General features: G+C 34.2%; 1 protein-coding gene across 3 annotated transcripts in view; it reads left to right on the top strand.

Annotated features, from left to right (window-relative positions):
* Positions 1–17,482, top strand: part of LOC149529562 (uncharacterized) — a 98,648-nt gene extending 81,166 nt beyond the window's left edge. For all 3 annotated transcript variants that reach the window (XM_089811648.1, XM_089811651.1, XM_089811650.1), the window contains 3 exons: positions 2,273–2,360; positions 2,579–2,663; positions 17,078–17,482. In XM_089811648.1, coding sequence (XP_089667774.1) covers positions 2,273–2,360; positions 2,579–2,663; positions 17,078–17,116 — 212 coding nt within the window. In that variant the 3' untranslated portion in view covers positions 17,117–17,482. The remainder of the gene's footprint in view (positions 1–2,272; positions 2,361–2,578; positions 2,664–17,077) is intronic.
* Positions 17,483–18,039: the final 557 nt, after the last annotated feature.

Genomic DNA, 18,039 nt, shown 5'->3' with positions numbered 1-18,039 from the left:
ATTTTATCATGTGGGCTCAAATTTGAACCTTGTGGGCCCCCACATTGTCAATTTGGCAATTTTTTTTTTTAAATAAGTGTTTTTAAAATAAATTTTTAGTGCCAAAAATTATCCAAAAATTTCAGAGATAACCTTTTTTTTTTTTTGTTTTGGGATGTTTTATGAATGTATTGCGGTCCCCAAATGTCAGGGGAAGTTTCCTACAGTTTCCTATTGCTTTTTAAAATCGGGGACAGCTAGGGGATGTTTCCTTTCTGTTCCATTGACCCTGAAATATTCCAGGGGCAGAAACAAGTTCCCTAGGGACATGAAATGCATTTCCATTTAACATAGTAAAATATTAAAAGGATTAGAATCATACGGCGTGCCCTACACAGGGATAGGGGGATTTTGGGAATGGCTTTGGTCAATCGAAGTTGGGTGAAAGTTTCTTCATTATTTATGTTGCTCTTCCAACATGAACACATCCCTATGGTTCCACACATTCATGCTTCTGAGGTTGCAGATCTTAAGCAGATGCTATTCAGGGTATTGAGGCAGATATTGATACTGTGAATGCACAAGATTCCGCTGATAGAGTTGGTGGAAATCAGTCTCCTGTTACTAGAATGGAAGAACAAACCTTGTTTCCAATTTTTTCTACTCACTCGGCAGTTGTTATGATGGTGGAATATAGTAGTTTCTACTGGGCATCAGGTTTGGAGGCTTCTGCATTTTGGGCTATGTGACATGGGTTGCAGTGGCACTTAAAATTTCAATTTGTGAATTTCATGCTCCTCTGTTTTGGTAGGTCGAATGGCTTGGGGAGAATTTTGGAACCTAATGGCATACTATGCAACACTGATTTTTTAGGTATTTTATATGGTTGTATCAAGCGATTTACATACCCTTCTCTAGTTAGTCATTTTGATTAGTATTTGGAACCACTACTTTAAATTTAATGGGTTCTAATTAAGGTTAGTAGCATTAAGTTTTCAGTTGGCTAAGTTAGTTTTCGCAGGCAGCAATTTTGTATGCAGGGAGAAAATTTGGGCTTCTCAGAGCCTTTTCATCTATTTTCAAAAACTATGTAAATCTTATTATATTAATATAATATAGGCTTAATGCCTTTTACTATTAAGGAAAGAAAATATTGAAAATTCTGTCAGATTTTTTAAGGTTTTTGTTTTCTCTCAGGGATAACCAAGGGACTGTTTTGGGAGTGTATCCAAGGTGTTTGTTCATACATAACAGAATAGAACGAGGACCTGATATGAACACATTTGTATACAGGCAAACCTAACTTTTTAGTTATCAGGTTCAGTTGTCATGCTTTTAACGTGGATGAGGTGATATTTGTAGTGAATATTGTAAGATACACATACGAAGAAAAACCCAACAGAGATGTAGTACAACCATATGCAAAGAACTGGAAACATGGTCACATTGTCCGGGAGTTTGGTCCATGGATGATATGGCCAATACTAAACCCTCCATATGGGAAGTACAATTCAACAATCGGCCGGGCAAAGCATTCTATGCACTTTCTATCCAGTCTGCAGACAGGGGAGATAAAATGAGTTCCTGAAGCACTTTAGTTTCAATCATTTTCAATACAATTACTCTCAAAAATAGCCAATTCTTTAGTATGTATGGGGAACAGAAGTATATAAGGTTTCTTTCATTAATGAATAGGAAATGTACATAGAATGCATCAGCTTCTTTCTCATAGATATCCAGGACATAAAGAGGATTCTTTGACAAAATGATACCAAATTCTACTTGACAGATAAGACTCGTTATAAATATCAATATTTCCTTAATTTCTTTTACATCTAGTTCATGTATTCTGAAGTGTTTGTTTTCTTGCCAGGCAGTTTACAAATTTTTGAATTTGCTTAGATATTGTATAGAGATTGTTGTGAATTTTCTATAGACATTTAATTTTTAACATAATATAATACATCTCCCAGTACCCTTTCATTTCTTGTCATTGGGAATTTACCTACGTGTACGGATACCTGTACCCATCTCCTATACTGTTACCTGTATGTCTCTTGGTGACATGCTTATAGTTGAGATTTTCTCATTAGTTATTAATTTCTAAGTTGCATGGAAACATATATGAGTATCAATAGTGGGACAATATCCAATATAGATATGGCTTGTTTTTAGGAAACCTTATTTTAATTTATGATATGGTTGGGACTGAGAGCATTTTTTTGGAGTGGCCTGAAAATGTTTAAAACTACTTTAGACTAGGCATAAATATAACATTAATTGCATTTGGCAGGGGCAAATAGATACTTCATCTTGTGTATGAATGATTTATTGGCGCTTGGAGGAGGTGGCAATTTTGCCTTATGCATGGATGGAGACTTGTAAGCCACTATCTTGATTCTCTTTATGGAGTTAGCAGTGAGTTGTCATACAGAATGGGCTATTAAGTTTATTTGAGCCATCATTTCTGATCGATTATGAAATCCCTGCACTGTCAACAGATGTCCAAACTCCAAAGTCATTCTTGTTGTTAAGGTTCCTCTTACAATTTGATATTTTGTATAATGGGAAGTGGGTTGATATTTTTTTTGATGTGAAGGTTGAATGGAACAAGTGGACCTTGTGACACATTTGGCAATTCATGCTTGGCACATACTCCAGAGTTCTCTCTCAGGAATGTTGAGGTGAGTAAAACTTGTTCAATACTTTCTCATTTTCATAATCTAATAAGCTCTAGTCCGATTTAATGTGACCTGGAAAAAAACATCCCTAAGGGAGGTCCAACATAATTGCATGCATTTTGCAAGGTAGGAATTGAGACTTTTATTCTGCCTGTTATGGTGTTAATATATTTGGTTTTTCATCATTTTGTTAAGGTTGATATGACAATGTTGAAGTGTGACAAAATGTTATCTGTTTCCATTTTCAACAATTGATAGGAATGCTGATTGCATTTGTCTTGTAATCGTATAACCACAAGTTTACCTTTTGAAGCTAGTGGAGAATAAAAGCTACTCTAGGAAACATTCTTATAATTAGAAGGGCAAGGCTTATTATTATAGGTCTATAAGCAGATAGCCTTTAGCTGAATATAGAAAATGCAAATGCTAGTTTTATGATGTGTTGATTATAAGTACTATAAAATGGACACTGTTTTTGATAACCGAGGGTTTTCATTTAAACACACATAGGAGTTATGAGAGTTTAAAGATAAGATTTTATTATTAGATGCTGTAGTTATTATGTGGACAAATCCTTTTTTGATCAACTGATTAGACTTCGATCAAACCTTGTTGAAGTGCATTGAAAGTGGAAGTGAAAATAAGTTAAGTCATTCAGATACCACAATAGAAAGTGAGGAGAACTATATAATAAATTATTCCAAAGCTGATAAATTTAAAGGGCACAAATAGTTAAAGAAAGTAGGAGCAAAAAGGAAAAGTTAAAATATTATAATTACTTTATATTGTGGTTACCCCATTTTACTTTTTCATATACTTCTTGCCTTTCTTCATTCCAAGCTCTCCATCCTCATAGCAAGCATTTTCTCTGATCTAAAATGTTGGTTGTAAGAATCCTGACACAGTTAAATTCAAATTTTAAGAATGACTATGGACTACGGAAATTTTATGGCTGTTGTTGCTTGTTTCATGGAAAAAGTCCTTAGACAATGTTGAAGTCACCAAAAGACTCAATAGGAGCAAGAATCTTCTGCAACACCAAATAAACTTCCACACAGGAGGTAACTAATAAGAAATGAAGGAAAATTTATTTTGCCAATATTGGTAGAACAAGTTGTACATAGAGAACCTTTGTGTATCTATGCAAGGGTTAGAGATAGGACATGCAACTGTGACAAGTGTTATAATTATATGACATAAAATGCAAAAAGTAAATGTCTTAATTAAATTTAAGTTTTATCCAACTAGGAATGGAAAGGACCTAGAGGAGAAATTGGTTAGGGAATAAAGCCATTCACAGCAACACTCCCCCTTGAATAAGAGAGGAAAGAAAAAAAAAACAAAAAACAAATAAAGATGGGTCTTGACATCATGGCTTTATTACGATAATAGATAGTTTTTATTATCTCTGTTTAGTATCTAATGGTTATCTATTGTAATCTTCTATAAATATTAGAATCTTTCTAATATTTTGTTTTTTTATTTCTAGAATATAATGTTTCTATTCTTTACGATTGTTTCTCAAGGAAACATTGTTCAGTCTCTTGTATAAATTGATCTCTTGATCACTATTAATAACTAACAAATATTTTTCAATTAGTTCATAATATGGTATCAGAGCCAATACTCTAAATTTTTTCAAAAATAACTATGATTTCTTGGTTGAAATTATCTATCTTTAATATTCAAAATTATTTTACATGCATATTTGCTTCCAACTCTCTCTATAATCCAACTAGGGTTTCCATTCTGAGAGATCTGAATTTGCCGACTTCTGGTTCGGTTTTGCAACCCATTTCTGTCCAGTTCCATATGTTTTTTCTGCACATTTTTGCCATTTTTGGTATTTTTTTGCAGCAGGGCCGTTTTTGTTCAAAACCCTGATCTTCTGTACCAGATCAATTTTTTATATATTCTTGGTGGGTTTTTTGAGATCTCGATTAGGTTGTCTATTTTTTATGGGTACCTCATTTATTGTGCATCAATTTTCGAGCCAAGGGATCCAGAAACCAACAACATATTCTATCTGGGTTTTTTGAGCTCTCTTTTGGGCCATCCTTCAAATTTTTTGGGTCTTCCATTTTTTACCTTGAAGAATGTGCCTTAGCAGATTTTCATGCTTTTTCATTGAAAAACCTGCTATGGCATCTCTGACTAATATTTTGCTAGAGGGAATTCAGAAGTTCAACAGTCACCATTATGGCATGTGGAAACAACGGATGCTAAACATCTTTGAATATCACAGTAGCGATAAGGTGGTTTTGGTTCACAACAGTCTTCTCAACAAAGGTCCTCTGCTCCAACTTTAGATGGCTTTGGGAAAAGAACATTCAATGCAACTATTGCCACAAGTATGGGCACACGAAGGTTGAATGTTGGAAGCGCTTAACTGCCTTATCCAAGCAATCTAGTTAGCAGCCTACAATGAATAGTGCGGAGCACCTTGAGCAAACAGAATATGCCTTTTACGCTTTTTGACAGCTTCGTGCTCTGGATAGATTAACCATTAAGGGAGGGTATTACGATAATAGATAGTTTCCATTATCTCTGTTTAGTATCTAATGGTTATCTATTGTAATCTTCAATAAATATTAGAGTGTTTCTAATATTTAGTTTTTTGTTTCTAGAAAGGAATGTTTATATTCTTTACGATTGTTTGTTAAGGAAACATTGTTCAGTATCTTGTATAAATTGATCTCTTGATCACTGTTAATAACAAACAAATATTTTCCAATTACTTCGTAATAGGCTTGATGAAAACTCATGTACGAAAAGAGATTTCACAAACAAAGAAAAGCATAAAACTTGTAGGAAAAACTACTTCCCAAAAGAGAAAAACATGAAAATAAGATGTGAAGGAAGGAGGACTCAAGATGCTCCTGTAAGAGCTTTATCCTCCATTGCAAGTGAAGATAGTGGAATGATGCCAAAGGTTTTGTGAAGATATCCACAACCTTCTCCTCAATAGGTAAACACTCCATGTTGAGAACACCATCTTGAATGAGTTATTAAGTGCATGTGGATCTCAATATGCTTACTCTATTGATGTTCTATGTGTTTTGTGAATTGTGTGTGGTACTCTAATTATCACACCAAAGAGTAGTGGAGTGATCAAGAGGAAATCCAAATCCTTTAGCAACTAGTGAAGCCAAAGGACCTCTTAGTTGGCAATAATTTTTTCTCTATACTCGCCCTTTGTAAGTTATCTAATGAAAATATCCATTAGTCCATTAGTGATCTTTTCTCACATTGATTTAGATTGCTCACATTGAATTACTCCATTAGGATCTACGTACAAAGGAAGTATTAAAAGATCCTCTTGATGCCTTGTTGTAAATTACCAGATCAAAATAGCAGCACAAGAAACTAGAAGCAAGCTGGAAATTGTCCATCTCATACTAAGCTCGAGGGGCTTGTTTGAGATAATGGAATGAATAACAAAATTTGCAAACAAGTGAATAATCTTGCACAAGAGTTTGATCGATATAGATCTCTTTGTGGAGATCGCCAAACGACACTTTTTAAATCGATTTGATAAATTGACCATCTTTATGATGTAGCAAGATAAATTACAAAAAAAAAATGGAATCTATTTTAGCAATAGGAGTAGAGGTCTTAGATTAATCAATTATCTCTATTTTTGAAAAACACTATGCCACAAGATGTGCCTTGCACTTGTCAATGAACTTGTTTTTGTAAACACACAACGAACCAATCTTCTTCCCTCAGGAAGAGGCACAAGATCCCATGTATATTTTTTTATCAAAGAAGAATACTACTTTGCCATAACAATATCCCACTTTGAAATAATTGTAGCATTTGAAAAGCTTTGAGGATCATGTGAAAGAGAATGGCTATAAAGGAAGAAATTTATTTTTTATGAACATGTAGTGAGAATTTATAGGATCACCAATCGAAGGTGTGACGTCTTCAAGAGTAGTGTGAGCTCATCGAGGCAATGATTGTGCATGAAGTCGTGATGGATTAGGACCAACATCTTTATCATCCTCAATAAGTAAATAGTCCTCAAGAGATAGAGTGGAAAGTGAGGGAAATTGGTGAAGGTATATACATCTCGTTGAAAGAAGGCATCTTGAGTGACAAGATCAAACAATTTTTAGACCTTCACATCCTCACAATAGGCAACAAAAGTTGAAGGTTGACTATCCTTTCCATAGACTCAACCATTTGAAATGAATGCTCAAACTTTAGCACCTAGTACCTTGAAAGAAGATACGTAAACTTGACATGTGGTCCAAACCTTCTCGAGAGCTACATCCCACATTGCCTTTTGGGACATATGATTTTTTATGTAGTTTCTATGATTCACTACTTAACCCAAAAGGTGGGTGTCATGTTTTTGAACTAAATCATGATTTTCATAGGCTGCAACACGTTGCTAAATCAATCATGCTACATTTACTTAATAGATTGGTTGCATCTAAAAGAGATCCAGATGCACTTTTAGGCATGCTTTGCAGTCTTTTCATACAACTCAATTTCCAACTCAATGAATTAGGCTTTGTACTCATATTATCTAGCTTCACAGAGTATTTGGGGACGCGGATATTTTAGGGGATGGGTATGTGTTTTTGGTACAGGTACTATGGTTTAGGGTCAAGTTTTAGGGGACGACGAGGGATGACAATAAAAAAAATAGGAGAATTTTTATATAGAGAGATTTCAAAAATGCTTATCATAAAATTGAAAAGCGTTAACCATAGACATTTTAGAAGCTCAATCTACTGAAAATAAACAAAATTCAAATACTTTCATTATAAAAATATGGCGTGCATGTAGCAAAAATGCCCAAAGGCTCCAAGTTTCATGCATGAAATGACATAACGAGAAGTCTAACTAAAATACTAATGTAATGTCCCCATTTCTAAGATGGATTTTAATAAAGATTAGAAAACATAATAATAACTTTAATAATTATTATGTTGATTAAAATAATAATACCCTATAATATATTATCATCCAAATTATTATTGTTATGATGAAAGAAAACATTGTTAATAATATTATATAATCTAATGTAATATCCCATCTATGAAAAGAGATAATAAATAACCATATCAGAATATTAATATAAATAATAACTATAAAATTAAATATGAAATTAGATAAATTATAATTAAATGTAATATATATTATAACTAGATAAGTTTTAGATGTAAACTTACTTAATTAAAACATATCTATTAAATTCTAAGGATGTGACCATTCAAGAATAGATCATGAAAGAGATATAAAACAGGTGTGCATAGTACCAATGGCAATTAAGTATCGAATGGAGGAGTATATTTCATTGACCCTATGAAAATAGATTAGATATTTACATCATATCAAAGTGATAAGCTTATGATCGTCTAAGTTACCAGTTATGATTAGTAAAGGTACCAGTATCGATCATTTGATATCAGTTATGAATCCATACCAAGGATCAATATTCTATAGTCACTAATCGTTGAATATCACTGGAGAATCTCAGATAGAAATATCCAGCATTGGCTTACAAGAGCTGTCTTATAATAAATAATTACAAACATTACAGATGCAAGATCATGTTGTAATCAAATCGATATTATAATTTGGGGGCAAATGTTTTAAAGGATATAATAATGGAAACAATATCATCACTGGAAGAGCATACTGTCATTGCCAGTTATATCAGTATTGTTGCAAGAGAGTAATCTCAAACTTACGATAGAAATTATATTACTGCAGAATGAAACCGTAGACCACCAACCACGAGAATTAGAAGATTATACTGAAGATGAAAATTCTAGGATCAATATTTTTGGCTATTCATTGCATCTATTCCAGCAATAATTTAGAAAGGCGACCTACTATGATAGGTTCACAACACTACAGAATCACTTGGATCCCTTGATCTGAATTCCAAGTGCATAGATATAATCTTTAGTGGTGGAGATGGATTAAATTTGAGAAGGAGACCATTTGAGGATCATTACATTAGTACTTATTACTACAAAAGGTTGCTTCAAATAACTAAGATATATACTGGCATACAATATTCAATGCCTGCTTAACATTTATATCTAACAAAATGATTGTGCACAAGCTATATTAAAAGAGGTTTGTTGTAGTCAAATCATAAGAAATTAAACAAATCCAGGCAACCCCACCAAGGGACATTACAACTAAATAGTAAACATTGACATAGAAGTGGATCTCCATAATCAACTATTCATAATTCAAAATTTACAATGTATCTGCAAATATATGGCTATCCATAAACAACACATGGTAGGTGTAGGAATCTAAATCCAAATCATCATTAGAGTTAGCCTTTAAGGCACTAGTAAGTTGAGGGTCTTCCTTGTCTAATAGAACCCCAAGAAACCCTCAACTTGCATAGCATCCTTGGGATTGACATCCAAACGTAAAGTTGGAGTCTGATGATGCTAAATACTTTGTTGATCCTGTAGTCGCAATGCACTGTGAATGGCCACTAACTTCTCCAATAATCTAAAGGTAAGATTGTTCTTGATTGATTAGATGAAGCTATATGTGGACCAATTCCTGTCTAAAAGAAGATAAATGACAAGTATTTTCAGCTTAGGTACTTCAATACCATGCCACAACCACCATCCAATAGGGTTACTTTGAGCTAATATAGCTCTATCCGTCCTTGCCTTTCATCTACCAAAGGCTACACCACGAAGATTGGCCAATGCAGGCCACCGGCTGTGAAGTTTAGTAGCATCATTTGCATTGTACAGATTATGAAGGGCCTTAAAGAGGCCCTCCTTCACTTGAGTTGAACATAATAGAAAAATATATTAAATGATGTTAAGTCTAAATGGAGAGATAATCATAAGAGATCTACTTTGCTATTTGAAATTTAAATTGAAAACTTGAGATTTCAGTTCTCATCTCCTCATCGCCATATGGAGGCACTCTCCTAAGTCTCGTTGCATATCATTTTGGATTGAGAGATTAGGCCTCCATGCAAAGTAGGGTGTTCACAATGTTCCACTGTTGCATCACAATGGTCCTAAGATTCTCCTCATAAAATGGCAAAGTAGGGTCCTTGCTATGAACAGTTTTCTTGATCTACCCAAGCATGCTATCAAAAGTCTCATAAATCTTTTCAAGGCTAGCATAGTCAGTATCAACATGTCTAATGACTTGCACTGTAGGGTCAATGAAGGAGCAAATTTATTTGCAAGTGCAAGCAAGTTACAAGTTGAAAAGATCTTAAAGTTTAAAATTTTTAATTCTTAAATAATAAAATAAGCAAATGCCAAACTCAGAAATAATTTTATTAAATCAACCATAACAATTTTCTTACCTCAATGTGGACCACTACCCATCATCAAGGACTATTTGCCTCACACTTCTTCCCTCTGATGTGCTGGACTCCTTCCATTTACTCCACTTTGCATTGACAACCATGGACTGTAGGCTCTCCTGAACCTCAAGTATCCCCTCCAGCATACTAAAGTAGCTAACATATCTACTGTCCACGACCTTGAGGTATTCCTTCTTGGAAAATGTCCTGAAGAAATGCGAGAAATCCGTGATGGTTGCAAATAAACATTTGTACATCTCTAGCCTCAAACACCATTTCCTTTATCTAATCAATATTCCCAATGTCCTTCAAGGTGTTGCTCAATGCATGTACGCAACAAGGGGTCCAAAAAATGTTCTTATAATCATCCTCTACCATCAATCCAACTTACAAACCTGTGCTTAATCGATGACTACTTGCACAACATTAACAGGTTCAACCTCTTCTAGAGCATCTTTCCAAATTCCAAATTGGAAGGTTGCATCCTTCCTTTTCCTTGAACAATCTATAGCTCTAAGAAAATAAGAGCTCATTGTGCTAGTGACAATAAGGTTGATGAGTGGCTGATGTTGGATATTGGCCCACCCATCCATGATGATGGAGCAGCCATCCTTCAACCATGTATGTCTCATATCCCCCATTAAAATTCCCACTTTTGAGTGCTCTCTATGAAGAATGCTTGTGCGTAGTTTTGTAACGTGTTTCCCTAGGGGGTACAAATGAGGAACCATTAGAATAGATATCTTTGCACATTTGTTTAAAATATGAGGAACGTGAGACATAGAAAGGTATAACACTAGCATAAAAGAAACCTGCCAATAGATGATTCAACCACCTCATTTGCTTGCAAATTAAACAAATCAGCAACATTTATTTCGTTTTTAGTATTCTTTCCCTTTCCTTTACTTCAAGTGGGAGTGGGTGCAGCACTTTCTTCTTTACAAAAAGAATTACTCAAAGGCATACTAGCTTCTGTCATGGTAAATCGACGTTGTATTAAATAAAGAAGATGAAAGCTCCTTATCTAAATTTATGAAGACAATGTATTTATTATGAGACAATTGTGAACTAGAGACAAAAATAGAAGCCTACCTAATGAACTAAAGACTATCTATAAAAACCACCAAAAAAATATTACAATATTTTAATACCCTCCCTTAATGGTCATCGTTTAACTACCTTGCAAAAGATTGTACATGTTTTGTGGTCATAAATTCTTCAGAATATTCTGCTATTGCTGAAACCCTCCAAACCCTCCCTAGATTTACAGAATGTTAATGACCAAGTGTAGCTAAAACTTGTCTAGAAAAACAGTGAATGTTGCCCCTTTCTTCAAAATGCTCTACAACAAAAAGACAAGAACCCACCACTGACTTTACCACTAAGATGAGTTTGTTAATAACCCTCCTAGAATCGAAAAATCTTTTGACAAAAAATTATCACAAAAAGATCAACTAGATGTTGGATGACAGAGTTGCCACTTGTAGCTAGAGACACACCAAGAACAACTGCCATGATTGATGAAAAATTGGCAAACCCTTTGAAGTTTTGCAGAAGAGTACGTCTCCCCAAAACATATTGCAAAAAACCATGATCTTTGAGGAAACAATTTTAAATAACCAAACCCAAGACTACAAGTCATCATTTTTTTTGACAAAAAAGGTAAAAACCCAAAAAAGGCATCCCACACAACTTTGCAATTTACGAAATCCAGAAATGATTTTTGTTGATATATAATAGCTTTGGTCAGATTCAAGGATAACTGATTATGATGATTGTATGCATATGTGCATGTATGTATGTATATCAATTTACTATGTGAACTGCTTTACATGCATACATACACACTTGCATAGTACTTGTGCTAAATTAAATTAATCATTCATGTCTTGAATTCACATAAGCAATTATCCTTGCATTCAATCAAAACTATTCATACCAAACTAAGTATGCAGAAATATGTACTTACAGATTATATTATCTCTTGGTGATTGAGTGAAGATCTCTTGCATAATATCGATCAGGTAATGATCAGATGCATCCACATTAAGTCATAATAGGATTGAGCAGATGATCTATTTATCTTTATACAGATCAGCGACTTAATATTAATCATGTTTGGTTAAGCATTAACTAAACTGATTAGTATAAGGTTAATAATTGTTTATCTCAACAGTCATGTCATGAGCGGACATGAGACATGTCCTCTCATGACATGCCTTTTGGCTTTGTGCCTTTTGAAAAAATACTTATACTAAACTGAACAACCAAGAGAGGTATCAAAGTCAATAAATGCCTTGCCCTTTTTTGTAACTTAAAATATAAAGGGCAGACATTACTAATAATTATTATGTTCTAAATATACAAAAGACATTCATAGTCAAATCTATAAGAAATCTAATCACCTTTCAACAATTTTTGAGGATAAAATTGAAAACCCAAATAGACAGCTGAGACAAAATTCAAGACAGATCAGCATACAAAACATTGTTTGTTAAGGGAAAATGTTAAAACTTTTCTAGAAACAAGAGAGCCCTCCGTGATAGGAGAAAACCCTTAATTTTTGAGGGAAAAAATATAAACCTTTCTAGAAACCAGAGAGTTGTCTTTGATAGCAGCAACCCCTTTCTGGAACCCAACGAGGCCTCCTTGATAGGAGCAAACCCTTAAGTTTAGAGGAAATAAATTATTAATTATCAAGGATATTTTTATTAAATTTAAAGTTTGAAGGACATGGTGGATCGTACAAAATTAAAATAGAGCAAAATAATTAATTATCATGGATCAATCAACAAATCAAAATTTAATTTATTCAATCACAATGCATGTAGGAAAGTAGAATGCTCAATCACCTCCATAGGGAACAAGAAAATTTAGGAGTGTTCTATTCCTGCTATCCTTCCAACCATCTGTAACAATGGTGAACCCTTCTGGGTCCATGACTTTTGGTAGTCCTCTAGCTCAAGTTTCATAGCCTCAACCATTTCATCTAAGAGTGGGCCAATCAAGTCAGCATCAGTAGGGGCTTTAAACTCTGCACCACAAATAGTTACGACATATATCATGCCTTGCCAATAAGGAGACCTGTCACAAATAGATTGTGATTAGATGATAAATCATTATGAATCTATGATTAGGTGATAAATCATTATGAATCTATGATTAGACAAAGTAGACTTCAACTGCAAAGTTTCAAATTCAAACTATAAATTGAAAAATTTAACTTCAAACTTAAAGCAAACAAATAAAAAAGAATTGTTTGGCTGCAACAAATCAAATGTTGCAAAAGTACCAAAATTTGCAAATTTGTTTTTTGGCAGCATCATGAACCTCATTGTTCCAACCCATGCTCTCAAGTGAGGGTTGTGCGCTAGGAGTAATGTGTGGCACAAAATAACTATTCAATCTTGACTTCCGTACTCTAGAACAATGTAATGTTTCGTCCTAGAAACGTGATAGTCTTACAACCCACCTAGAGAAAATTGTCGTTCGTAGGTCTTCCAAGTGGGATTTGTACGGTGCTGGAAGGTGTACTAAGTAGGCCGAACGGTGGAAGAATTGGCAGGAATGGTACGGAAGAGTCCGTACGTGAGATGTGATGGCCGTACAATTGTAATTTGAGAGGGGGTCGTACGGAGGTGAGTGGAAGGGATTGTACGGTGGATTTTCCATATAGAGGATAGATAGCTATGGGGAGTGGCAGGAGGTTGTATGGTCAATCTAGGTGGCCGTATGGTGGGTACAGTATAGGGGTGTCGAATAGGATGATGTGAAGTGTGTTGCCGGAATGGGAGGTTGTACGGTGTATGGTGGTGACTAGAAATGGATGGCAGGAATCCGTAGATGCATGAAGACATATTGCAGACCAAAAGATAGTGTGAACAAATAGCGAGATTTAATGCAAATAAACAATAAATGGAAATACACAGGACAAGAGAGTAGATCAAACTAAACACAATGAATATTCGCATTATGATGATGCTCCGACTTGCCAGATCCGAGCGAGTATTACATGCAACGGAATAGGGTGAGGGTTGAATCCCACTAAAACCAAACAACGCAAGTAGGGAAGATCTTTCACTTCTAAAATGGCGAACAACAGAGAATCCCAACAAAAATTCACAGTACAAAGAAATAATCCAAATTGCATACCCCAAGACTACCTACAAGCTGTGCTTAAATACCCGTCAGGGAAAACTTTTGGAGGGTGTACGAAGATAGCCAATGACAACACAAATTACGGAAACAAAACAAAAATAGGTCCGAGATATATTAAATCAATCAGCCCATTAACAATAGTTTGATTAATAATCTATTTTATAACGGGGATATTACAAACAAAATGTAATAGTGCCACTATTAGAAGCAAAAGCACTAGCACTAGGACAAAAGAGAAGCCTAGTAGAATCCTCTCCAACACAACTTGCAAATGCGCATGCGGGAGTATGGGAACCAATAGCTCTTAAGTCATCAAGTTGCCTCTTCCTAGTTAACTTTTCTTGTTCATGTATCTCTAAGAGGACATAACAAAAACATTTTGTCTTGGCAAGACAGTAATATCATGCCTAGGTATGTCAACAACATTGTTTTACCTGGCTGCTAAACTTGTCGAGTTTTTCTGCCAAGAAAATCTTTAGTATATTTCTAAGCCAGATTCTTTGGAGGCATTGTGAAAAATGAAAGTAAAGGCTACTGCAATTAGGAAATTCAAAATCTTACAAAGCTATAAAGTTAAACTATAAAAAAAAATTCAGCAAACCCTACATGTTTTTGCAAAAATTGTAAGTACATATTTGTAAAATTCTTCTAAAAACATTGTAGGGTTTGCTACTTTGCATTTTGCAATTATTCTACTTGTGCAATTTAATAAAAAACATTCAAGATTTACTAATTAAAACTCAAAATTTAACAAACAATGAACAATACGTTAACATAGAAAATAAAATCAACACAATCTACAAAGTATAACACTTACCTCTTGTAAATGAGTTGAGAAGTGTTGCTATGGTCCTTAATGCATGTGAGCTTATGGCCTCCACAAATTTTTTTGTGGTCTTCCTTGATGCTCTTCTTCCTTGCTATTCACCGCTCTAATACCATGTTAAGTTTTGCCCAGAAATAAAGATAAACAACAAGAAAAGAGCATAAACAATACACAAAAGACTCAATACATTTATCCTGGGAATATTATTCCAATTGAAGGGAAAAACCCAGGCAAACCAGCAAAATATCTCTTTTATTGATAATAAAAGTGTTCGAGTACAAAGCTTTCACTTGATCAATTTACAATATAGCAAGTAATCACATAAATAGATTGCATAACACTCTTGATCTTTCACACGAAGGTCTCTTTAAGTCCCAAAAATAAGACCCTTCATATTTCCACATATTAAACATTACATACGCATACCTCTTTGCATGACGTATGACACATGTATTTTTACATAATAATAACTTAAAGATAATCACAAATATCTCTTTCAAGTGAAGATGACCATAACGGTCATAACAAACATATTTTTATCTCATAAAATCAGAGATAAAGATCTCTATCGCAACTATAATCTCCAACAAAAACTTGGTCAAATTCTGCCTGGGTTTGGCTACTGATGTCAAAAGTCTCTGCAAATACTTCAAAGTTCGCCCTGGAGCCTTCATAGTGAACCCAGAGGCCAAATGCGGGACCTTAGTTGTATTTGGGCCAGACCGAATCCAGACCAGATCAGACCAGGACCATGTGCTTCTAGGGAAGAACTTGGCAACTTAAGAAACCTGCGATTTTTGTTTTAGAAAATCACCAAAAATACAGACAAACAAAAACCATAATTTTTGGGAAAAAAAGTCTACCAAAACACTTGATTGCAAAAGAACTCCTAAATTTTCCAAAAATCGGTCTGAAGAAGCCACATTGCACAAAAAACACACAGCCATTACAAGTTTGAGAAAACTCCTAGATGCAGTCACAGCCCAAAAATGTTTGTCACGCATTAAAATATGCAGGAACAAAATTGCAGTAAAAACAGACTTGCCATGTGTAGGATTCCTTGGGGGAACACAAATGGGATCGGCAGGTCTTAGAAAAAAGCAGAAAAAAGGTTGTCTGGCTTGAGAAGAGAGTGAAACCCTTTCCTGAAGGTCGCACACACTGGAAAAACACTTCCGTGATCTTCTGGAAAACGCATGATGCAGTTTTAGGAGAAACACGATACTGTGAGTCTAGAGAAACCATGTTTGTGTGGGCGCAAACAATGATAAATGTACATGATTTTCTAAAGTGTTAGCTGGTAAAATCAAAAAAAAAAAAAACTTATATACATGAACATTGGAAACCCTTGACAAGAAGCAGGGAAATAAGTTGATTTTATTAAAAAGTTAGTAAACTATCTTCTTAAAATCTTGATGAAATTTCTAGATTATCTCACTATTTTTCTTAGAAGATCGTTGCAAATAACTCTGGAAATAAACTCTAGGCATTGAATTCACAAACTTAAAATTCACCAAAAACTAACCTATGGCTCTGATACCATGAGATGATAATTGATTATTGTTCTAAACACTGGACAAGAATACTCCTTATATAAGTGATTACAAAGGATCTTTCCATCATGGAAATGTTCGAGTACTATAGACAGAATAGGAAGTTACTAACTAAAGCAAGTAGACGACTTAAATGAAAGTTACTAACAATGTTTCAGGACATACCAATGATTCAATTTCTTGATGCAAGTGCTAAATTTGATGATAACATAAATGCAAAGCAATCTTATTTCTTCTTGCTTTCATTCTTACTCCACATTAAGTTTTCCCATCGAGTTGAATTTATATTTTGTGAAAGTTTGCAAGTCAGAAACTAAATCTACATGTAATTATTATTCAACTATTGAAAGTGCAATGCAATTTTTTCTTCCATCAAAACCTAGAGAAAATCAAGCAATGGTTTTGTTGATTGAGGGTAAGAATTCAAAAGCGCGCCTAATGCTAGAACTTATCTAGAGAGGAGCATTAAATGCATATGATATTTATTTCTGTATGAATATATAACTTATATTATGTATGGTGTAAACTTATGATCCCTTGGTTGATATTTTTTTGGCAGCTATGGGGATTTGCACATTTATCAAGATATTTACCATAGGCTGTGTTGAGAGGAGGGGCAGAAGAGTTTGTGTTTTCTGTCACTGTCAATAGCAGTTGATTCATATACGGAAAACTCACACTGGCCATTATGCTTAGCTTCCTTACATTATTCTCTTCCTTAGATTATCATCCGTAATTTGTTATCCATTTGCTCTTCCATTTAAAAGGTGCATGATTAGGAAATGAAGTGATAAAATATATATTTCTTTCTTTAATGGTCAGTTGGATCAATATCATCAGTATTGTAACATTATCATTATATTGATATATATATTTTAATTGCCAACTTGAAGGCATTAAATTATCACTTATGTACATTGAACAAATTTTCAGGTAAAAAGTAATATGCAAATTTGTATGTAAATGTTGAGATTTGAACCTTGATCATTTTGATGTTTATTTACCTTAACACTCTGCACTTGGGTGATTCATAACCCTACTGCACAACTTAATTACAGAGTATGTATATTTTCAGTCCTATGAAATTGAAACATTTCTGCCCTCTAAAACATTAGAAAATATTAATTAGTCTTTTATATTTTCTCGCAATTTAGTTGATTTAATCAAAATATAAATTTTACTTATATTGCAGTCTCTTACAATAGAAAAGCATGCAATCATATGGCAAACCTATCCAAATTGTCTGCCCAAGCCTAATGCTTATATAATAGCTATCTTGCTTAATATTCATGTTCCATCCATATGTTAAAGCAGTAACCACGTTACCTATGACGAGGCCTGTTTTATTTTGAACTGTCAGAAATTTCTATTTACAACCCTTGAGAGGCATGACACCTCATGATTTTGTATGTTTCGATTTTATTCACTTTTGCTAGAAAGTGAGAAATGACAATCTTGAACAAGGTTGGAAATGAACAGGTATAAGTAACTTGCAAATTTCATTATGACTGAGGGTTGCAT

This window comes from Cupressus sempervirens, chromosome 11 (genome assembly GCF_028749045.1).
Source record: "Cupressus sempervirens isolate cs-2001-9-10 chromosome 11, ASM2874904v1, whole genome shotgun sequence".
In the NCBI taxonomy this organism is placed as follows: Eukaryota; Viridiplantae; Streptophyta; class Pinopsida; order Cupressales; family Cupressaceae; genus Cupressus; species Cupressus sempervirens.
Note: the sequence above shows the minus strand (reverse complement) of the source record. Positions and strands in the feature narration are given on the sequence as shown.